Source organism: Vespula vulgaris, chromosome 9 (assembly GCF_905475345.1).
Source record: "Vespula vulgaris chromosome 9, iyVesVulg1.1, whole genome shotgun sequence".
Classification (NCBI taxonomy): Eukaryota; Metazoa; Arthropoda; class Insecta; order Hymenoptera; family Vespidae; genus Vespula; species Vespula vulgaris.
The window spans coordinates 365,910-390,417 of NC_066594.1; the positions used below are offsets into that span (position 1 = coordinate 365,910).

The 24,508-nt window shown below is 38.8% G+C and overlaps 1 protein-coding gene across 1 annotated transcript in view; it reads left to right on the forward strand.

Moving 5' to 3' along the window:
- Positions 1-9,310: 9,310 nt before the first annotated feature.
- The window catches only part of LOC127066066 (inhibin beta chain), a 37,829-nt gene continuing 22,631 nt past the window's right edge, over positions 9,311-24,508 (forward strand). The window contains exon 1 of the mRNA XM_050999323.1: positions 9,311-11,911. Coding sequence (XP_050855280.1) covers positions 11,017-11,911 — 895 coding nt within the window. The 5' untranslated portion in view covers positions 9,311-11,016. The remainder of the gene's footprint in view (positions 11,912-24,508) is intronic.

Below are 24,508 nucleotides of genomic sequence, written 5' to 3' on the forward strand. Positions count from 1 at the left end.
GAAATTATTAATTCTTTTTAAAGATAATAGATAAAATGTCAAAGTATATCGAGTGGAGAATTCAGAAAAAAAATATTAATAATATTTCTAATCTGTGATATTCCAAAGAATGGAAGGTTTAAAGAACATTACAAATATGCATTGAAGACCGTTAGATAGAAGTACGATCGCACCTGGATCAACGAAGCATCACCTTTTTATCAAACCACCCGTTACATGTGTGGAATGCATGAGTACTTGTTTGTCTGGCATGTTTGACCAAGAACTATTGCCCCTCGCATGTGTCTCGCGCATTTGTCAATTTATCTACAATATACGGCTTCATTTTAACGAGTCATTAATCAGAGTGCAGCACCCGATTACAAGCGAGCTGCCACTCTGCGAGAAAGATATGTACGCGTTGAGTCTCTATATACGTATACATATACTAATATATTTATTTATATATACACGCGTATCTTTGTTTACACAAGTACACCTTCACGTCTCCATTAAAAAGTATGTAAATGCGCATTTAAAAGAATACCAAGCTGTGTTATTTCTTTTTGTTTATCAAACCGACAATAACGTGCTTGATCAACGTAAACATTTTCGTTAAATCTATTATTTTGCTTTCTTTCTGAATATCGAGTGAAAGAAAGATTTTAATAATAGCCTTTAATAATCAACAATTGTTGGATTGCTGCATACCTACTATTGAAAAGTAATACCTTTCATTAGCTTATGAATACATATCAGTTTATCAAGAAAAGAAGCACGTTACGATTTTGTTGAACAATAGTATTTGAACATATTTTGAACACTACTGTAAAAAGTAGCACGTTTAATTTGTCTATATTACGTTCAATTTATTACGTTCAGTTCATTGCATTCAATTCATTTGTCTTATGAAGAGACTAGCACATTTCAGAAGTAAACATGCTACTTTTAGCGAACAAAATCGAAACGTGTTTTCTTTCATGACACACTAATGAAACTTGTTACTAGTAATACCCTTCGTAGCTAAAACTCTATTCTTCAACATCCATTCTTTGTTTGTTATAAACAAAAACATACTATTTCCGAAAAAAATCGGGAACTACTGTTTTTTGTGATCGCAAAGAATACTAATTTTCATAAGAAAAATGAAAGGTGCTACTTTTCTTAACATATATCGAATTAATCAATAATCATAAATTGATAGTTAATAATAATTAATAAACAAATTATTAATAATCAATTCCCGCATATAACAAAGTCATTTTGTTTCCGACGATTGAGAACGATGTTTCGAAATATGTATTTCATCTCCATGTAATTCCATTGATCGATGATAAAACTACGTTAATCTATAGTTCATTTATCTTTTTTGTTCCTTACTGATAGCATTTACAAGATATTGTAACAGTAAATTCGTGATAAATTATTCGATGAGAACGATCGCTTCCGTATCGACGAGACGCGATTCGCTTTTCGAACAGCTTTTCTATTTCGATTCATCGATCGTTTCCTCTTTTTTTCCTTTCGTTACGGATTAAAATAGTTTAAAAGATTGGAAGATTAAAAACCCTAGTCAAAAATAGATTATGACGACATACGAAAATAGATGTCAAAATGGTAAGGTTATCGTTATTGATAGATACCGTTGTTGTTATTAGATAGAGTTTGATTACACGGTAATGTTTTTAGCTTATTCATTAATAAATCATCAATGGCGATTTAACATTATAGCATACCAATCGCATATTTACGATATCAGGCACAAACCTATACTTTTACGTAAAGTTTTTCTTCGATTTCGATCGATACTTTGACTTTTTTTAGCAAACTTGATAAGATGTTTTGCTTCGATAGAAAAAAAAATATATAATGTAGTATATTAACAAACGTACGTATATTATATTTATAAATAGATAATTAAATTCGTCTAAGATTTGTCCTTATCTAAATTATTGTAAAAATAACCTTTCCTATATATATAGGTAATTTCCAAAAAATTGCATAGCAAATGTTGCACAAATATGTTTAACGTATATTATTTTATATAATTTATAGATATATACCTACTTATTATAAAAATATATTTTCTAAATTTAGATCACTCTAAAAATATTAATTATCCATATTATTAACATGCCTATCTTACTATTAACTCAACATTATTAATTTAAAATTACAAGTAATCGTATGCATATATTTGGGATATTTATAATTATATAATAAAAATTGTCAAATAGTTTATAAACTTTTGGTTGCTCCTGTACATTTAAAAATTCGCATTTAATATAATTACGTACAATATATCTACTTGTTTCGTATGAGAACGATGACCTCACGATTAGTTGAACGGTCATCGAGAGTTTGCGCGCGCTAGAAGAAGTCACGAATCTTCGCGAACTGCACGACGAAAGTCTACTCGCTCATAATGCGATCGTAGATGCATGGGCCGTACGAATCAACCAGTTGACTTTACGGCAGTCAACTGTTTCGCCAGACGTTCCAATTCTCGGTCTCATTGTTCCTCTTCGGCGGTCTTACGAAGAGCTCGTCCTTGCACGGGTTACTGATCTCCTTTTGCCAAAACGTGAATTCGTAAGGTCGACCTTGCCTTATATACTTTCTTTTGTTGAAAACAAAAAAAAATTAAATACGTTATCGTTCGAACACATCAACAAATATCATAGTAATTGAAATCTTTGTAGATTTTTATTTTAAAAGCTTAAGTAGATCTCGTGTTAGATCTCTCATTTTTTAAAAAGTATTTGAATATCGTAGGATCATAAAAAAAACAATAGATATATAAAAATATTGACGAGGGCAACGTAAAATACGAAATCATATTTTCGCGTTTGCTCTACTGCTTGGAACTGACCGAACGGATCGAGGGTCAATTTCCTATACAAGGACGGAACGTTAAGTAATCCGAAACGAAGTTTTGCTTCTCGTCGATGGCAATGAATTCTCGATGACAGCGGCCAGAAGTTCAATCTAATGTGAACGGCACGTACTCGTCGACGAGACTGTGCCTTAATAAACATGCACTCCGAAAGACAATGCGACTAAACGCTCGGCAAAATCGTTTTAGAGCAGACTACGAAAAATTTTTGTCGATTTCAAAGTACATCATAAAGCACATAAATATTTGGTAAATAAATCGTTAAATTTATTACAGAACATTTGAATGCTGCTTTATTATTCGCTTCAATCGTATTTACTAAGAGATTGGAAAGAACAATTTTGTTATTAAAAAAAAAAGATCAAAGATGAATGAAGTTCATTTTTTGTTTATAAATAACGAAAAGAAGATACGAATCCGTAGTGTTAATTATATTCGTAGAAAACTAACTTTTACAGTTAGTTCTACTTTGATTTATTTATTTTTTTTTATTAAACTTATAAATATTAATGCTTTTAAAAAACAACAAACCATATTTATAGAGAAATATCGATCGATCATTGGTGGACTCGTGGTACCTACTTATTATTCTAAAAAATTGTCGATCGTCTTGGAAAGAGGCTAAAGATTGTGAGAGTCATTGCGCGTTGTCGAGATCGTATCGAAGAAGGGTTGAAAATATAGGAGAGGAGAATATAGAAGGAAAAGAAAGAGAGAGAGAGACAAAAGGTCTCTCTTGGCGTGACCATTAAGGAGGATACTTTCGAGAGTCGAGTGGTAATATTATTTCTCGAAGTCACGGGCTTTGACATAATTATCACGGATAACGTCGGTGGTAGTCCGCAGTTGTGTTTTACGAGCCATTCAATTACGAGTAGGCTTAAAGCGGCCAAGCACACCCGTTACTTGGATTTGCATTTTACGAGTGAACAGTCAGAGGTGAACGATGGATTAGAAAGAGGAAGAAAAGTAGTAGGTGTAGGAGAAAAGAAGATAGGACGCACGCGTCTCCGTCACCACCGGAAGCTCGATCCGGTTGTCGAATTAAATCGAACCTAATCGAATCTAATGAAACCTGATCGAATCTCCTTCGACCCCTTCCCTTTCCCAATAACGAAAACTGAAAGCTCAATTTGAAATAGGAAGTCTTTTTTTTCTTATTTCTCCACGTAGAAAATTAAAGGATAAGTCAATTCATTTCATTTACATATGAAAATATGCAAAATATCTACTCTAATAAATTAAAATATATATTTCAAGAGAAATCGTCAAGAAATATTCTTTTATCAATCAGAAAAAGTCGTTCGTAATGTTTCGAACTTTTAAATTGATTTCCGTTCTGATCTTTTGACGAAAAAAAAAAAATGATATTAATATCGAAAGTGATTCTGATAAAGTAGAATTACGAAATCAACTGAAAATAAAAAGAGAGAGAGAGAGAGAGATAGATTCTATAGTACAGTTAACATTTATAAACTATTGTACCAACAAATTTGTTTGTGCATTATTATACATACGTATATGAATATATGTATCTATGTATATAAATCTTCTAGTATCGTGCGAGACTATGTTGCGTAGGTTGAGGCATGCTCTTTCATTTTCTCTCTTTCTCTCTCTTTTTTTCTTTGTATACGCGCGCGCACGCTTATCAGTAGCACGACTCTTTAAGTTCGCAAAGAAAGCAATGTGACAATCGGTATAATACTCCGGTTGCAAAAGAGAGACCCTCGTTCGAGGAGCCGTACGATGATGAAGTATCGGCATTCACAACGTGGGGGAACATCGAGGTTTCACGAGCTCTAAGGGGCCAAGGAAAGAAGAGAGAAAGATGAAGGAAGAAAGACAACACAGTAAAAAGCAGAGAGGATTGACTCGTTTACGATACGAAAAGATAGTCTTCTTTCTTGAAACGTGATTATCCGATTAAAGTAGAAGAGAGTGCGTAAAAGAGATGAAACTTGAACACTCTTAGCTTCTCGAATCAAAATGTTCGACTATCAATTTGAATAGATTTAAAGCTCTATCTTGAGAATTAAGAAAAGCAGTTATCTACCAACCTGAAAGTCGTATCATCGTTGCAGTATTTAAAAAATGAAAAAAATATAACTTACAGGAAACAATAAGATTCCAAATATTCTAAATATTCTGACTTGACATCGAAATCACCTGTTTTCGTACGTTGGCCCCTATTGATCACGATGATTCGAGTACGTTGGATGACAAGTGAGGATGAGGAAGAAGATGAAGAAGAGGAAGAATAAGAACAAGAATAAGAATGAGAAGGAGAAGAGGTAAGCATCGAGCACACCTTTAGCACGGCGAGAAGTCGCTTTCCGGCTGAGCATTCAGGTTTCGGTCGTTTGGGTGGCTGCCTGCCCGTGTTACCCGATGCCCCCTTCACCTTCACTGCACATATAAGGGCTGCGTCCCCGCGCACGCACCAGCGAAAAAACTGCATACGCATACGATAACAGGGGTGCGTGCCTGAGGGCTATCCTTATGGGGCTTGGGGAGGCCATACAATACTTTAGTAACCCCGTAATACCTCCCCTTTCAAGCAGGCAGGTAGGCTCCGAGTATAAAGTAGCCAAGCCAACTCCTCTCCTCCTCCTCCTTCTCTGCGACACCACCTCCTCTTCTTCGCCTCTTCCTTCACCTCCTTTGTCCTCTTTCGACCGTGTTACACCGAGATTAAAGGTCTGAGGGGAACAACGTGAAAAGGGATGGCGTTATCTCACGGATATGTCACGATTTATCGAACGCCTAGACCGCCCCATTGTCCTGGTGAGACGGTATCACTCAACCGACGGACAGTCTGCGATGATACTCGATGATGTTGAAATCTTGATCGAATATATATACCAATCGAATGACTTTGATCCAATAAAGATCTCATCTAAATCTACGAATTCGTTTTTTCCCAATTTCCTCAGAGTTTCAAAATTTTTATCGACGAGAAGATCAAGTATAGTACATAGAATGGACACGACGAGGAAAAACTTTATTCTTAAAATGATCTATCATTTCGAAAAATAATACGAGGTACTGAATAGGGTGGTGTCTCATGGCAATGAAAAAAAAAACATCGGACATCATTGCGTTCTAAGATTGGGGGTGGTCACACTAACCACGTCAGCATTTCGTGACAAAATGCTTACGTTCGATGTGTGTGTCTGTGTGTGTGTGTGGGTGGGTGGGTGTGTATACTCGTTGAAGGGCTGTACGAAGGTCGATTGCCGAATATTCGGTTTAACGTGCCAAAGTGCAAGCGAACGTGCGAGAAAGTCGCGAGTAGTCGCAAGTGTTCGCGAGTACTTATTCGCTCCCGACGACCACCAACCTTCCTATTTATACTGCGAAATTCCCGGAAGAAGAAGGTAGATAACATCGAACTACCCGACGTACGAAAGAGGACTACCTATAATTTTCCCCCGATTCGTGGCTGTCGACCAACGGCACCACTGGCTGCACGCACATCCGCATTCAATCAAACCTACCGCGAAGGCGAAGTTAATTCTTTCTTTCTTTCTTTCCTTCTTTTCTTCCTTCTTTTTTTCTTTTTTCTCTCTTTCTTCCTCATTTCTCTCCTCTGTTATCACGTCTATTCCATTTCCAGTTGGATGTCGTCAAACTTTGTGAGGCCTTGGACTTTCTTAATTTCATTTTCTCACCTGAATTCTTCTGATTTCGTTTTCTCAATGAATGCCCAACCAACGATATAACAATTCGATTGCTCCTTTTTATATGTAATTGAAGGAACAGCCAGTCTTTTATTTTCAAATCTTAAAGAACTCTTTCAGGAATTCTTTATCCAACCTCTTCGATTTTAATCTTTTCATAATCGTATGGAAAAAATAATAGTGGGAATTACGGATTGTCGAAGTCCTTCGTGATTTTTCTTTATTGTTAAATATGCGTGGTCGTCTGCGAAATACAATGATAAATGGCAAGAGAGTAAATGAAACCAGTGATACCCTAGAATTCTAGGAAGATGATATTCGCCTCGTTGGCAATCAACGGTCGAGACGACAGCCAGACAAGACAATGATAGATCAATCTAATTTGCATGGGTAGACGCGTGTCGTGCGTCACATTCTCTGTTCTTTCTTTATTCGTTACTCTTTGTATTTCTATTTCTTTCTTTTTCGTTTATCCCCGTCACACCTTTGACGTTCTAAAAGAGTCACGCTGCTAGAGAACCGATGCCTACTCGAACTCGACCGTGACCACTGACAAAATAACAATTTGTTGCTTAGGAACTGACCTCTAAATGTCTATCTTTTTCTAATGATCGAATTAACGACGTTCTAAAGACAGAAAATCTTCCCAACTCGATTTCAAATTATCGATCAATTCGTTCTTGATCTTAGTACGATAAAACGATAAAAAAGAAAAAAAAAACGGAAAAAGAAACAAAAGAACAATAAAATTACATAAAATTAAACGTCGAATAGCGACAACGGTAGCCATGTTAATTCTTAACATAAACCGTCGCAAGTAAGAAAATACCGAGATTGTCGATCGAAGGTAAAACAGAGCGGCTGTCGTGAAAGAAGGAGAAGTTTAGCTAAAAAATCAATTTTGATGTTATGCTATCTTGCTATGATAAAAACGTTTGCCCCGACTGTTGCTCTTGTTGGAAAGACAACTTCTGTTCAAAAGATAATACAATAATCTTAGATCGATATTCTGCGAAAATATTGTTTTTACCGATTGCAAATAAAAAAGAAATCTCTTCGAACATAAGATAAGGTATCGTAATTATCATTGAAATTGTCCTATTAGAATGAACATGATCCAACGGGAAGATTTCTAAAGTATCGACATAATTTCTCGAGGGAAAAGGAGAAATTGAAAGGAAAAAAAAAGAAAAAGAAAAAGAAAAAGAGAAAGAAAAAGAAAAAGAAAAAGACAAAGACAAAAAGAAAAGGAAAGAAGGAAAAAAGAAAGGGAAGAAAGAAGAAGAAAGATAAGTGAAATGCAACGTAGCGGTAAGGGATTGAGGAAGGAACCGGTAGCCACCCAAGAAGGCGGTTCCCTTTCTTTCTGAAGTCGACCGCGTTCAACGCGGTCTTCTTTGCTTTTTTTCGTACCTTTTGCCTTCAAGGTTGTCTCAGCCTATGGTGAACATACGAGATGAGAGAGAGAAAGAGAGGGAAAGAGAGGTCTTTTGCACCTCGGCAACGCGGGTGAGCTTGTTAACTTGACGTCTCAATTTAAACGCTTTCGAGCACGCAGGTTCGGTTGAATCGAATCAATGCAAGGAAAAGATATAAAATCATCCAGAATGAGAAGACGCGAGAGAGATAGAGAAGAATTATATACAGTAACATTGGTACAGATCTACGTATCTCGGAGAAACGCATTTTTATGTGGACATATTACGTTATTTCTCTGTCTCTCTTTTTTTCTTTCGTAAAGAAACACAGGAGAGGTCGGAAAGAAAAAAGAGAAAGGATAGAGATTAAGAAAATGGAAAGAAGAGAATTACAAAGAGAGAGAGAGAGAGAGAAAGGAGTGGATCCTCTGGAAAGTACTATTACGGAAGGAATGAGAAAGTCCTAGGGAAAGGAAAAGACGAAGATAGGAGTCTTGGCTCATAATAGGAGGAGAGACCGGCGCCTCAGCATCACCACGTGGCATGCGGCCAACTACTGTCTCCTGATCAATATGCTTACAGCTAACTCGCTTCTCTTTCTTTCTTCTTCCTATTCTTTTTATCTCCTTCTACGTTCCACGTTCGTTTTACACGTTAACCACCATCCTGAGAGCCGACGCCGAGAACATCAGCGACGACGTCGAAACGTTTCCATTACAAGAGGAAGTGAAAAGATTTGGCGAAAAGAAAAGATCCTTTCTTGGAATTTTAATTTCTCAAAAATTTGCTTTTCGTTCAATTGGTGGAGTTCGAAAAAAGAACGTAGAGGACGAAGAGGAGGATGATGATCAATTAGGATCAGAGTACCACGCGTGAACCACGTGTTTGCTAGTCGAACGGATCTTCTCTCGCCCTCCCCTTTTCATACCGGGGTGGCGCCGATGTCGGCGGCGGGGTTGCTACTGCTGGTCGTTATATAGCGAAGGTGGTGCCGGTGGAAAGAAGAAAAGAATTATTTATTTTTATTTATCTATCTATCTATCCATCTGTCTATTTATCTCTTCTTGATCTGAACAGATCACCATCCGACCCTGAGATGGCTATGTTACATGACTATATTTCCGTGTTCGCAGAAACTCCATGGCACGTAAACGACTAAAGGTTTAAATGTATTAGCGCATCTCGAACGGTATACCATCGCGTTATACGGGGGACCACCTATATAAAGAGTTTATGAAGAGTTTAGCCGAGCGTCGTAGAGTAGCTATATCGTCGTGGGTAGGTGGGTGGATGGGTAGATAGTGTCTCGTTGGTGGGTGGTGATAGTGGTGGCGGTGGTGATGCCGGTGCCGGTGCTGCTGCCACTACTGTTAGTAGCGCTGATCGTAGAACGGTGGTGGTGTTCCTGTGTGTGTTGGTAGTGGTGGTGGATGCCCCTCAGTGTCCGGCGCGCCTCCGACAAGCGTGCTTCGCTCGTTACGGAGATCCTGCGGCGTTTCGTCCTCCTTCGTCGATGCTAGTCTATCCGTGTCCTCGCGAAATCAAGTGGACCGAAGTCGGGAAAGGTCGTAAGCGACGAAAACCGGGAAGGATCAAGGATCTGTAGAAAATATCTCAGAACGGCTGGAGTCACTCGAATGTTCATACGGATTTTCGAGATTTTTCAAAAACCGTTTTCGAAGAAACAACGATACCAACGATAATACCAGCACAAAAAAACAACAGCAATAACAGCAAGAGCGAAAGTTTTTTTCTCCTTAATTTTCATATAAAGAAAAAAGGAGATGCGATTGGATTCATCGTTCGAGAGCATATTAGAGCTCCTCGCCGGCTCATCGAAAATTTTTCGAAGGGACGCACTACGACGGACAATAACGACGACGACGACGACGACGACGACGACGACGACGACGACGTGCTATCGCGAGGGATAAGAACACAAGAGAGGCGCGATAGATCGTCGCGACGCCTTCTTTAGACGAGAGATCTTGAGTCGGCTGATGTCGTCGGATATTCTTGCTTGTTGGGCCGCGCCAAACTTTTAAATGGTGCACTTCTCCGAAGGGCTTAGTCGTAGTGAAGCATTAGGTACGCATAGAAAGTGTCCAAGAAAGTCGCGGAGACCTTAGAACGCAAAACTTTTGTTTACTTTCGTGTTTAGTAGAGATAAAGAGAGTGAGAGAGAGAGAGAGAGAGAGAGAGAGAGAGAGAGGAGAGAGCGAGAGAGGGAGAGAGAGAGAGAGAGAGAGAGAGAATCGACCAGGATCAGTAAAAAAAAAGCGACCATAGTATGCGAAGAACGACAAGTGTCCTTGACTTGGAAGAATAAGATTATTACGATTCTTTAAGGAAGAGAAAGTAGAATAAGAAGACTGAAAAAGATCAAGATCGATATTCAGCAGGTTGGTGGAGATTCGGCGAATCGTAAAGAGGTGGGATCGCGAAGCTCGATCGTGCGTGTGCCTTGCGTGTATTCGAAGGGAGCGCGAATGGCCGAGAAAACGAGCAGGGTGTACCCGATTACGGCGGTCCAGCGTGACGGTCAGATCGATCCCGAAGCACCGGCACCGGATCGTTGGTAATGGGGGGTTTAGGCGAGGATGCCTTCTTCTCGTCGTCGTCATCGTCATCGTCGTCGTCGTCACCGTCGTTGCACGCTGTCGTCGCGTTATCGTCGCGTCCGCGTTTTTGTCGTCGTCGCCGTCGTCATCGCAGTCTCGCCTCGCAGCTGTCTAAGCCAAGGAAAGCTCTCACCGCGGATAGGCACCTTCTGGGATCCTTTCTCCTTACGGTCTTCGTCCTTCTTTTCCGTAGCAGCGAGAAAAAGAAGACTGCTAAGACGGAGACAAAGAGGATCGGTAGCATCGATAGTAGCGATAGTAGCGAAAGCGGGACCGTTCGTAGTCATAGAATCTTCGCCTCGGAGAGAAAAAAGAAGGAAGGAGATAAGTTGCTCCTTGGATCGGCCGCTCGAGAGGGAGAGGAAAAGAGAGGAAAGTGGAGGAGGTGGTGGGGGAGGAGGAGGTGACTCGCCGCCGAGATGCACCAGGTGCCGTACGGAGTGGGACTCACCTCGAACGAAGGTCGAATCGCCAAGTTCGGAGAGGAGAGCCAATGTTGCCGGCGATGGCACCATCACCAACAACGGCAACGGCAACGGCATCAACAACAATACCAACATCGGCAACAGCAACAACAACGATCTCGTTGCCGGCCTCGTCAACGGGACAAAGGTGACAACGCCGACGTTTGCGAACGACCGAGTCGAGTCTTCGAGTATACCGAAAGAAGAGACGAAAGTACACGACGCCTACACGTGCGATCGCCTAAACTGTTCTCCGGATACGGAGGCGGACTCCTGATACCTTCCAATTTGCTTATTATCGGACTGTTCCTCTGTTACCTGACCTTACCACCCGTCCAACCGAGACAGAACCATCATCAGACCTGTCCTGGCTGTCCTCATCAGCAGCAGCAACATCAGCACCTTCACGAGATCCATCGAGGTGGCAGCAAGCATGGAACTGCGCCGAGTCCCGATGACCTCAGATTGGAAGCTATCAAACATCAGATATTAACGAAATTGGGATTAAGGACACGGCCCGACGTGAACAGGACCTTGGCTGCTGTCCCGAGACACCTCGCTTTGGAGACTCTATACAGAGCCGAAGCTCAAGCATCGCCGCAGTATCCAGAGAGAACGCGGAACGATCACGGAGCTGAATACTCCGGTGAATTTCTTTACGGTGGCGACGAGTATTCTTACAAGAATCTCGATCAGCAAAACGAGGAGACGACAACGGATGGTAATTCCAAGACCACCACGCCCTATCAGGGATACGGGGATTACGACACTAGGCCGGGATACGAACCTCAGGAGGAGATGGATGATTTTTACGCGAGAACATCGGAGATTATCACTTTTGCCGAACCCGGTACGTATATCATCTATCCTCTTTTCATTAGCAACAATTTCTCTCCTTCAATGTTAGTCCACTCTAACGTAAACTATAAGATTTCAAACTGTAGTCGGATACCGACTTGAGAAATCTTTGAAGAAGTATAGCAACTAATCATTGGAATTCGCGTAAAATGTTTGAATATCACATTACATGGATATGAAACGGATGAGGGATCATAAGTCGGTACGCTACTGCCGCTTGATTTTATCTCTTTTGCTTTTCGTTAATTAACAGAGAAAGAATCAATGATAAAAGCAAATTCTTTTCCATTTCTCGATAAATGAATATTAATAAGTTGCGTACTCGTCCTCGAACAATTTCGAGTAGCGTTGAATTTTCTTACTTATTGATATTACGTTGCTTTCGATCTGATAGAAAAACCCTCTCTCTCTTTCTCTATCTATCTATCTCTTTCTCTTTCTCTTTTTTCTCCGAATCGTCCAAAGATACGATTAATTTAAAAAGCTTATTATTATCTGCATTGAAATCAAAGAGATCTTTCGAAGGAAGAAAATAAAAGATATTCGATAATAATCGGAATCAGATTAAACGTCGACACCTCTCTATTTGGAGAGGCAAGTAGCGACTGTCGGAGTTGCTCGAATACATGCGTGGCCACACGCTTGGAGCCACGTGGCCCGCGGTCGTCGATGTCGCGGCGGCAGTCTATAGTTCGCTAACTCTAAGTATAACAATAAGGGTAATAGAACCCCAAGGTAGAGACGTTAATGTTACTTGTGCCAATAGTGCCGGGACGGTGGCGGGCCACTACGGCCTGGTGTTATCTTTTCGCGCTGGCGCCGAGTTGAGCGTTACGCGCTCAAATTAATCAGCCATTCGTGTTTCATCTTTTTTTTCTTTTTTCCGTGCCTCCTCCTTAAATCGAAACACTTCCATGCTTTCATTTGATCACCTCTTCATCGTCATCCACTAAAAATCTGAAGCTTTTAGAATCGTTTTTCCTTCTCTTTGATCAAATCAAATCATTAAATTCATTATCCTACCTCGAAATATTTTTATGATGATATAATGCGTATATTCGTTCGATTACGTACATAGAATTTATATCGATAGAATTTTATTGTTTCTTATTTTTAATAACCTATTACTTTATATAATTATAGACATTTATATAATATTAGATAATTCGATATGCATAACGAAATAAATTCCATTAACATCGACAAACGTTACGTTTGATATTTCCTTTCGATCGAATTGCGACTTTGATGAAAAGCGTTCCCGTGAAATAACTCACAGGTGTCAGGGAAAAGAAGAGTTAAGCGTGATTTAATATGAGACGAATTTGTGGTCGTTGGCCCCGTGGATTCCCCTTCTCTTGGTACATCATCGATGCGTTTACGTGTGTGTTACTTTAACGTTAATGTCGGCCTCTCACTATAGAACACACGGGGAACAACGGAACACGTCATTCTTTTTGAAGAAACTAAAGAAACTACGAGCCGGCTTCGCTTCGCCAACGTCGACGTGCATCGGCCGTTAGTCGTGGGCGGGGAAGGGGGTGTGTAGAGGGTTGCGTGGGTTCAGAGGTGGTTGGAAGAGGAACACTGAAAGGAGGTGCCCGGGAAAAAACTTTTCGTTCCATATAACCGCGTTTTTTTCTTTTTTAAATATATATATATATATATATATATATATATATATATACACACGCGCACACATACACGTGGAAAAGACGAAAATTCCACGAACTCTCGCTTGGGAAAGCGAGCCGGTCATCGAGTTTTCTATTACGTCCGACTTGGTTCAAACACCGTTCGAAATGTCACATTGGATGGTAGGAAGAAAGGAAACACGATTCGAGGGAGCGTTTCGTTCAACAATCATTAAGATTTTACATTGTTATTCATTTATTACACGCTCAGTGTTCTCCTTTTCCTTTTTCTTCTGTTCTTCCTCCCCCTCCTCCTCGTCCTTCTCTCCCTGTCTTCCAGAATGCCGACCGGCTCGATAATATTGACGTTCGATCGTTCAATAGTTTATTTCCTCTTTGTTACGCCTATGATAGTGGTACGTGGCGATATTGGGCCAACGACGACTCCTGATAATGTATTCCCACCATCGCCTTTGTCCTTTAATTACGAAACTTCAAAGCTACTCCTCCTCTCCGCTTTTATACTTTGTTCAAAGAGGGAGAGAGAGAGAGAGAGAGAAGGAAATAGGATTTCCCTTTAGAGATGATTTTTTTAAGTCTTCCCCTCGATAATAAGAGAGCAAAGAAAAATGTCGATCTCAATAACAATCGATTGTTTCAAGACTCTTCTTAAATTTCTCATGAAATTAATTTCTTCCTTTTTGGTTCTTCCGAACCACTCTTCTTCATGTATGAAGATAGAAACGGAACCCGAAGAGTAATAAAATAATTTATTCTATCTTGTTTTTTCTTTTCTTCTCTCTCTCTCTCTCTCTCTCTCTTTCTCTCTCTGTCTGCTTCTCTTTCTTTATCTTTATCTTTATCTCCTCTCAATCCAATATAAATTGAGACTGGAGGAAGAAAGAAAAAAAGAAAGAAAAAAAATACGAGATGTATTCCGAGCTAAGTTTTCGGGTGGATAAAAAAAAGGACGATTGGTCTCGGTCGATTGTGATCGTTTCTTACCGTAAAAGTTTTCGTCCTTCGAAAAATGAAAGTTCCAATTCACTCGATGGCGACAGACCCTTCAGCGGTATTAGCAAATCGTTCGGCTGGCTCGCATCTAGATATGTATACATATATGTACGGAGAGCCGTCGCGTCGATTATTGATTTTTCTCTTATTCCGTATCCATAAATCGCGTTGGTAAGAATCGTCCTTCTCTCAGAGCTTTTATTATATTTCACCTATCGTGACGCGCGATTTAAATCAAACATTTCTATGTAACACCGATAAACCTCTTTTATATCCTTAACTCGAGCAACCTAAGTGAAACGATCGAGGATTTTCACATTTTCAAACATTTTTACTATCTCTCTCTGTATCTTTCTCTATCTTTCTCGATCGCACTCTATTTCTTTTTACTTCTCTCTCTCTCTCTCTCTTTATTTCTTTCTTTCTCTCTCTCTTTCTTTATCGAAAATCAAGAACACGAAAGAAATTTAATGAAACGTGGATTTTACAAATCGTTAACGTCGTCCTAATTGTAATTGAATTCGTCTTTATGCGATATTCTTATGCTTGTGCTTAATTATTATTATTGGAGCAATGGCTTTGAAATTGTAAAACAACAATATTAAACGGATCTAATAACGACGATTAATAAATTTCATTACCATCTCTTCAGTTATTACTGTACTACTAATTGTATTCTGATACAACGTACAATTAATAATTGTTAACATTTCGAAATGTATCGTTATACTTCATTCGTCGTTAAGATACTTTGAATTGTTTTGGACATTTTACGATAAAATATAATAAAATTAATGTTTAAAAGCTAATACATCTTATTTTACATATCGACTTCATCTCATAACGTCATTGACTTTTTTTTAATTCAATCGTCGAATACGTCACTTCGTCATTCATGAGACAAGAAAAGAAAGAGAGAAAGAGGGAAGTGAAAGAAAAATAAAGAAAAAAATGAAAGATAATGCAGATGAAGAAACATGAAAATGCTAGTCGTGTGCCATAAGAATACCCTTATAATCGTCCTTCCCTTTAAACAATGTGCACCAATTGCACGCATAAGAGAAACTCGAATTACATCACAGGCCTGATGCGTGTCATTAATAACGATCTTTTAATTGATGTTATTACACGACGCCATAACTCGTCGGAAAAAGGAAATGCTAAACGATTTTACGGGATTTTCTCTCTCTCTAAGAGACACGATTACTATCACTGAATCATAAAAGGGAAAAGAGTAGATACATAACTCGATCACATGTGAGAGAAGGATAGATACATGTATATAAAAAATAATTATTTAGCAATCCTGCAAATGATTCCCATCGTTCGTTCAGACCTCAATGATAACGAAAAATCATATTACATATTTATTATCGATCGCTATCGTTTATTTCCTTGTCCATTCGTCTCTTATCACATTACCATAATACATTTAATAATCCGGATCAACATCTATCGACGGCTTGATACGTTCACGTTGCCCGATGTTATTCGATTAACGAGGAACACCGCGATGTATGCATTCTTTCTAGAGAGACTCCGCGTTATACAGGGTATCGAACGGATAAGAGAGAGAGAGAGAGGGAGAGAGAGAGAGAGAGAGAGAGAGAGAGAGAGAAGAGAGAGAGAGAGAGAGAGAGAGAAGAGAAAGAGACGAGAGAAAGAGGGAGTAGGAAGAAAAAAGGGGAGAAGAAGCAATAGTGTGAGAGAAAGAGAGAGAAAAAAGCATGAAAGAATGGATAAGTTAATTTCATTATCAAAGCGAAAGAGATGGGAGAGATGGAGAGAGAGGGAGAGAGAGAGAGAGAGAGAGAGAGAGAGAGAGAGAGAAGGAAAAAGAAAGATTGAATAAGCGAGAGTAAAGACGAGGAAGGAGCACGTTGGCGTTGATATATCATAGGACCTCTGCCGGTAAAGCACCGAGCTAGAGTGAATAAACGGTATTTAAAAAGTTACCTGACGAGACACTCGACCACCAACGGTTACGACGAGCCAACGGTACTTACAATCGATACAAACTACCATAACCAACATCGCGAGCTCGCGTGCAGGTTGAGCGCGCGCGCACACGTGCCAAAGAGAGCAAGAGAGAGAAAGAGAGAGAGAAAAAAAGTGAGAAATAGAGAGAGAGAGAGAGAGAGAGAGAGAGAGAGAGAGAGAACACATCAAGCGTATTTTCCGTCGTTCCTTGTCAATTCGTTAAATGTAAGAGATTTGAAAGTCGTGCAAAAACAATGTCTGCGTTATTCTCGCCATTCTTTCTCGGCCATTTGCAAGCTCTCAAACTATAAGACATCGTAAGAATTTATGCGTCTTCGGTTAACTATCCTAGGGGGTGTTGTTACGTTGTCTGAGGAGATGATTTTTATAACGTTACGACGAAGAGATAAAAAGAGAAAAAGAGAATACGAATATATCTTTTATCAATTGCGGTATCAGATAATAGTACTGAAGATTATTAGTACTGAAATAGAGCTGGAGATTATTTTTGACCATATATGTTTCTTTTCTTTTATTTTTGGTTGCGAATGTTCGTTTAATAAGTACGTAGAAATTAATTAAACTTTGAAAACACGAGGGGCGAGTGACGAAAATTAATGAAAATATAAGAAAATAGATAAATTAGTTATAGATAATAAATAATAATTAATAATAGTAATAATCATTAATTAAATACAAAATTGTGGAGTTCATCAATAAAGTCGTCTAATCATCATAATTTATTTCAACTAGCATAATAAATAAATTCTTATATATCTGTTTTTTCAAAAAAGTTGGCAAGAATATCGATCGGATCTATCGATCACATGTAATTTCTTGTTTCATTTCAAACGAAATGCAGAATGTTTCAAGATTGATAAAAAAAAAAATCACTAACAACCTGATCTGAATTAGAAGAGAAATATGAAAAATAATATAGATTCGGGAAAGAATTTGAGCTAAATTCAACGCCGATTCCAAAGTTTGTTATAATAATAATAGTAAGAAGAAGAAAAGAACGTTTACTCGTTCGTGTTATTTAATTCATTCATACGTACATGCACGCGAGAACGCGCGATACAAGCTCATTAAATTTACAACGGATTTGTTTTTAGTGGGCCCGGCGTGGCAAATTAAAGACGATATTAATCTCAAAAAGAGGGTTGGAAAATTGAAGAAGAAGAAAGAACAAGAGAGAGGAAGAGGAAAGAAAGGGAAAAAGTTTGTCTGGGTAATATCGCCAGTGATAAATCTCGAATCGGTCGCATTGTAAAAGGACGGACGACAGGACGCGTTACCTTGACCACTATATCGTATCGCATATCGAAATCACAAATTTAGTAAGTCGCCGGAGTCCGTAATTTGAGTCTGGGATATATCTCGATCTCTCACGATAGTTATGCTTGTCCATTTGCTTTTCTCGTCTTCTTTTCTCCATGTCGTTCCCTCTTTTAGACTAGCATCTCTTTCTCTCTCTCTCTCTTTCTTCTCTCTCTCTCTCTCTCTCTTTCTCTCTTTCTCTCTCTTTCTCTTCGTCTACTTCTCCCGACAACGACAACGACGTCGACGACGATGGCGCCCATTCCAACGGCATTGCCGAACGATGCCGATGCCGACGCCGTAAGCCTGCAGTCATAATTTTGGCGGTTTATTGTGCCTCGAGTTTTTCATGTTCAAGAGGAAACCATTACTCCTGACAGCGAATTGCGCAAGAGAAGTGTATTATCAGTCGCGCCTGGAGACAGACGACCAGCTAGTCTTCTCCGCATGCTAGTACGCTGGCTTGTACAACCAAACAGCGTTCACCATCTCGTCCTGCCAAGAATCATTTGCCTCGATTAATTAGTTGAGTTGGTGCGTAAAGCTAACCCGTCCAACTCTTAATCCTCGATTTTTATAATATTGAATTTTATTAAACGATATATTTTGTTTATTTTCTGATGTTTATATTTTTATTAATTTTTTATTAAATTGAAATAGAAAACTTCGAAAGAATAGAGAAAAGAAATAATGTTCGTTAAATTTTGATTTTGTCGAATTTTGCGAAATAAGAAAAGTATTGTTTCAATCGACATTTGTTCTTTTACAATTTTTATACAAAAACAATATGCATCGTTACAATTCATATAACGAACTTTTATCAAATATCATTAAGTCACATAATCACTGTGACAAATGAAATACATTTCAATATATGAACATCATAATTATTTTTACAAGAAGCAACATCAACATCGTTGAAAATCATTCTTATAAATACTTTTTCCTTCTCATAATTTTCTTTGATAGTTTCAATAAATAGTTTCGATCAAATCGTCCTATGAATCATTGAGATGACGATTCGATATATCGAGTAAGTATCGCTTCGCTTTGCATCGCGAAAGAGAACGACATTTATCAATATCGAGATTAAACGATTCTCGTTACTCTTGAATAGAAAGCTGCACATAAACGACGAGCCTATAAGCATGAGATACTAGAGTGAGAGGATCGATTAATATCAAATTCAAGCTAATTAACGTCGAAGATTGAATATCTTGCGAGAAAGATAGATATGACGATAGAAAGAGAACGAAATAAAGATAAAGAGAAAGAAAGAGAGAGAGAGAGAGAGAGAGAGATGAAGAGACGGATGGGGAGGGACAGACAGACGAACGGGCAGCAGACAGAGACGGAGACGGAGACAGAGAAAAAAGAAACAACCGCCAACGGATCGCGGAAAGACGATTAAATTTTTAATTATCTCGTCTCTAGCGTCACTTCAGTATTCTAGTTTGTCCATTTAATGAAGTAGCCACGGGTACGCACAGTTGCCGTAAACGTCGCCAATGCTGACTATAATGGCGAGAAGAAGGGTGAGGAGGAGAGGGACTAGAAGGGGAGAGGGAAGTGCTATGAGGAATTGGAAATGGAGTTTTACAAGAGCGATTCGTAACTTTGGGAAATGAAATACCGAATGAAGTTCTCGTTCTTTTTGTGTTACACGAATGACCAGAAAATTTCCTTGTCCTCGTCGCGCGTTAAAACTTCATTAATGCATAGAGATTGTTCATTTTATCGATTATGCTTTTCTCACTGGCATGTATACGATGGTCTGTTAGCTCTGCATAATGTGGCAATTTTCTTATAACTTGCGTTCTTTTCCCTTTTTCAGTTAGTCATTACGATGTCGCTTATACGCCGAATGATATCGTCCCAAGCAATAATTCATAATAATCGTTAAGTGCACACTCTGTAACGGAGTAATTTTGTCGAATTTTCTACGACAATGCATGTTATAAAATTTAATTGTTTGCGTCTATGTGTGCGTAAGAGAAAGAGATAGAGAAACAGATAGATGGATAGAGATAGATAGATAGATAGATAGATAGATAGATAGATAGATAGATAGATAGATAGAGATAGATAGATAGATAGATAGATAGATAGATAGATAGATAGATAGATAGATAGATAGAGATAGATAGATAGATAGATAGATAGATAGATAGATAGATAGATAGAGAACACAGCAGATAGGGCAGATCGAAGGGTGGCTTGATAGATTACACAAGGCAAGCCACCTCTTCTACCCTTAACAAAACTTATGATTGATCCTTCAGGTCAGCAGTTCTTTGCTTCTAGCCTTGCAAGTATGTTTGCACGTGGAAAAGAGAGAGAGAGAGAGAGAGAAATAGTAGTAGTAGAGAGAAACAGAGAGAGAGAGAGAGAGAGAGAGAGAGAGAGAGAGAGAGAGTGAAAGAGGGAGAGAGAGAGAGAGAGAGAATAAAAGACAAAAAAGATTCGCATTTGAGTCCTTGCGATTATACCTTCTCCGTGAACAAAAATGGACTTTCTCTCTCTCTTTCTCTCTCTCTCTCTCTCTCTCTCTCTGTTTCTCTCTTTTTCTTTCTCTGCGACAGTATGCAATACCGCATTTTATAAATGATATAAATAAATTATATCATTTTTTGTGCTTCCAATTTGTTTCTGCTTAGTTTATATTTACGAGAACCGCCACGTAGCTAATTTAATTATTTCAAGGTAGTTTTTATGATTTGCGAGACACAGTTCGTTGCCGAAAAAAAAAGAAATATTTTTATTCCATCTCAAGGAACGTAAGAATATTTTTGGGTGCATATTCTACGTATATATATCCGGAAGATGATTATGTCGCGATTTCGCCACGATCGATGCCTTTAGGCGCATCGTTTTTTCGCGGTGTGACTCCGACGATAACGATCGTCTTACGAGTATAGCTTCTATGCTACGTTACTATGACGCTTTCACGATCCATTCATAAAAGGCTTTTATGGACTATACACGTATACACGTATCTATTGGGTCATCCTATAAATAATGTAATATTTTCCATTTTCGCAGGAAACAACAAATCATCATGGCGAAATAGTTACTACAAAGAAAAAGACACCTATATAAAGAATATAAATATAACTATATAAAATTTACTTTCTTCATAGCATTTGAATGAATATATGCTGTTATACGATCAGACTCTCAAACAAAAAAGAATTGTCAACTTTTTAACAAATAAGTGGTACTGGGAGGGAGGGGAAGAGGACGCAAGAGCTTATGTTTACTTTGAGATTTTCTTTAAATGTATTTATTGAAATTTAAGGAAATGGAAAAGAGATGACTTTTGTAATTCGATCGATTTTCGAAAGAAAAATTTCATTGTATTTGAAAAATTCTTTTTTTTTCTACGGTAGAATCGTTAAAATTATTTCGTTCCTATTAACGAAATCACTGTAAAAAGGATTTTGAAAATCGAGGACATAAATAGCATTATTCCCTTACAAGCATCCGTCGTTTGCAGGAGAAAGAATGAAAAAAAGAGATAGATGTATAGATAAATAGGTAGACAGAGAGAGAGAGAGAGAGAGAGAGAGAGAGAGAAACAGAGAGAGATTCCTGTCGTAGAGGCCGGCCATTATGCGTCTTCGACGACTGTTCTCTTTTAAAAGGACTTGGCGATGACTCTCCCCAACGCGATTCTTTATGAAAACTCGAGCGCCTGTGGCTCATAACTCGCGACTCGTAGTGAACAGAAATCCTTTTCTATCTTTCTCTCTCTCTCTCTCTCTCTCTCTCTCCTCTTTTCTCCAACCCAACCATTGCCACCACCACTAGCAATCCCGTTCGTTTCTTACCGATGTAAGAATTGGCTCTCGAGAACTCCTTCCGACCGTTCTCCGTTTTAACATCGAAAGAACGCCGTTACTTTCTTGTGAGTTTCCATTATCGCATCTTCCTCAATCGCGAATTAATCCTAGACATTTAGCGAACGAACGTTAAAGGTTCTTTTTCATATATTTTTTTTCCTTTTTTTATTTTTTTTCTTCTTTTTTCTTAACGTAAAAGAAAATAAACGACGAATAAACATCGATATAGTTACGTATCGTATTCTTGCTTGAGGTTATATCGACAATAAAAAGGTTTTTCTAATCCACCAAGATACAGTCCATCTACAACATAAATTTCATTAGTTATTTACTCGATGCTATAAACTTTCGTATTTCGAGAAAATCGTCGATGATCTATGACTTAGAAAACATTTGAAAAGCTTAGAAACTAATCACTTAGAATTCCATCGTATCCTAGTGACAACGATGACATTCACAAGAATCTTAATTCTAATCTTCCAAATGCATTACAAGCGATATGTCGGTGTACGTAACTACTTACGTTGCTCGTGAACTGTTTTGGTTAACGGCGATGGATAAATTTAAGATCCCGTTCATATTCCTCTGTCCCTTAGTCTCTTCCAACTAAATGCTTTTAACGATAATAGAGTACTCAAGGTCATCTCGCGTGAAGGATTACGAAATAAAGGACGTCTTGGTGTCTCCGTTTGCTCGCTTTTTTATATGCGGAAGAAACATAGTTGGAAACTACGATATCACTAAAGGATATAAAGTAATAAAGAGATTTGATTATATATAATTTCAAACGATAAATTCTACAGATTGATCAATTATATTTATAAGAGAGAAAAGTATTAATAGGATGATATTTGTTTCAAATTGGCATGATGATGATGATAATGATAATGATAATGATAACGTAGGATTAAATTGTGGATAGTAAAGTTTAATTTTGTCAGTTTTGAGTACAAATATGGTTTCAATGTCAATAAATTCTCGGGCTAATAAAATATTCTTTATTATATTGTAAAAAATCAAGAAACATATGGAAAAGCAATTATGATTCTCGAATTCGATTTTTGAATTTAATTTGGAATAAATTTATAAATTTTATTCTTTTGTAATCTCGAATCTTAAAGAATCCTGCTGATCCACGTGCATGGATGTTAAGTATTGAAAAGTCTTAGAAGGTCACGACATCGAGGCTGACGAACCAGGACGAAATGAACTAGTTGGAGACAGTTTCAAGCGGGGGGCAGGGTCGAACTCCTTCACTCTGGATACTCAAGAAACCTTTAGCAGATCGATCACGTATACTCTTCTAGGAAGGAAGTTATCCCAAAGAAGATAATTACAAATAAATTGTTTAATACTAAGCGGATTGAAGTATCTCTTTTCGAGGATAAAGAACCCTCCGTGAGTTTGCAAACACTCTATTAGAGTAGAAATTCACTTTCAACTCGATAGCAATATTTTTAACGAAATGATAGAATATATTGTCAAAAGTTATCAACGTAGCTCGTCAAGAGAAAAGCCAGTTTTATTTTTTTCGTTTTCTTATTAGAGGACGAAAAATAAAATAGATCTTATAGAGTTCGATATAAAAAAAAATCCAATAAGAGAGCACGAACAAGTTATGTTACGATCTACTCTCTTTGCCTGATTAAACATCAACCCCTCATTGCGTAACGCTCGCATTCAATTGTTACGATGTTGCCGAACAAAAAGATGATCAATGAGTAATGTTGTTGAGGAATAAGGTGTTAGGTAGTTGCTCAGGTAGCGAATTGTCTCTCTCTATCTACCTCTCTCTCTTTCGCAAAAGTAATACAAGCATTTTACCAAAAAAAAAAAAGAAAAAGACAGAAATAAAAAGATCGGGACGTACTTTAGTTGGCAAATTCAGTTTCACATAGGACAAAAATACGTTCTATCAGATGGCGACGCGTAGATACTAAAAGAAAAAAGAGAGAGCGAGAAAGAGAGGGAGAGGGAGAGAGAGAGAGGAAGGACGAAAGGTCTTTTCCCTTTTGATATTGGGCGAGAATGGTCGACGAATTGGAGAGTTAACGCTTTGGAGGATTCGTCTCCTTCTGCCGAAATCGATGCATACCGCGAGTGGCGATAGGAGGATCGAGTTCGTTCAACCTGAGGGAATCCCAGGGACAAGCCGGTCAGACACGGCGCGCAGGGGTTAAGACTCGACCTTCTAGGCGGTGGCAAGAAGGGAGTCTCTCCCCTCGCTGCTTCCCTCTCTTTCTCTCTCCTACTCTTTTATCTGTCTCTGTCTGTCTATCTGTCTGTCTCTCTCTTTCTCTATCTCTTTCCCTCTCTTCCTCTCTCTTCTTCCCTCCCTCTCTGTCTCGCTCGCTCGTTCCGGGCATCAACGGGACTGGGAGGCTGACGGCGGTGGTTCGAGATGGGGGTGGAACGGTTCGAGATGGGCTTGGAGTGGGGCAGGGTCGAACTCATGGACGAACGAGCCGACGGATAGGACGGCTGGCGCCTGTAGTCAGATCGATGCACGTGGCTCCAGCTGGGCGCCGCTCTTGGTACATCTCCTACACCCCCTTTATTCCCTCTTGACTCTCCCATTCCGAAGCGCGTCGTACCCATTCTCTCTCTCTCTCTCCCTCTCTCTTTCTTTCTCCTCGTTTCCCTCTTTCTCGTTATCTCTCTTTCTCCTATCCAAGTATCACTGCCGCCACCCCGACTCCTCCGTTATCCTCAGCCTCATCCTCCTCATCCCTTACGTATCTCGCTACGCGCGTACACGTACATTCTACCATACCGTACAACGTTACAACTATTTTATTC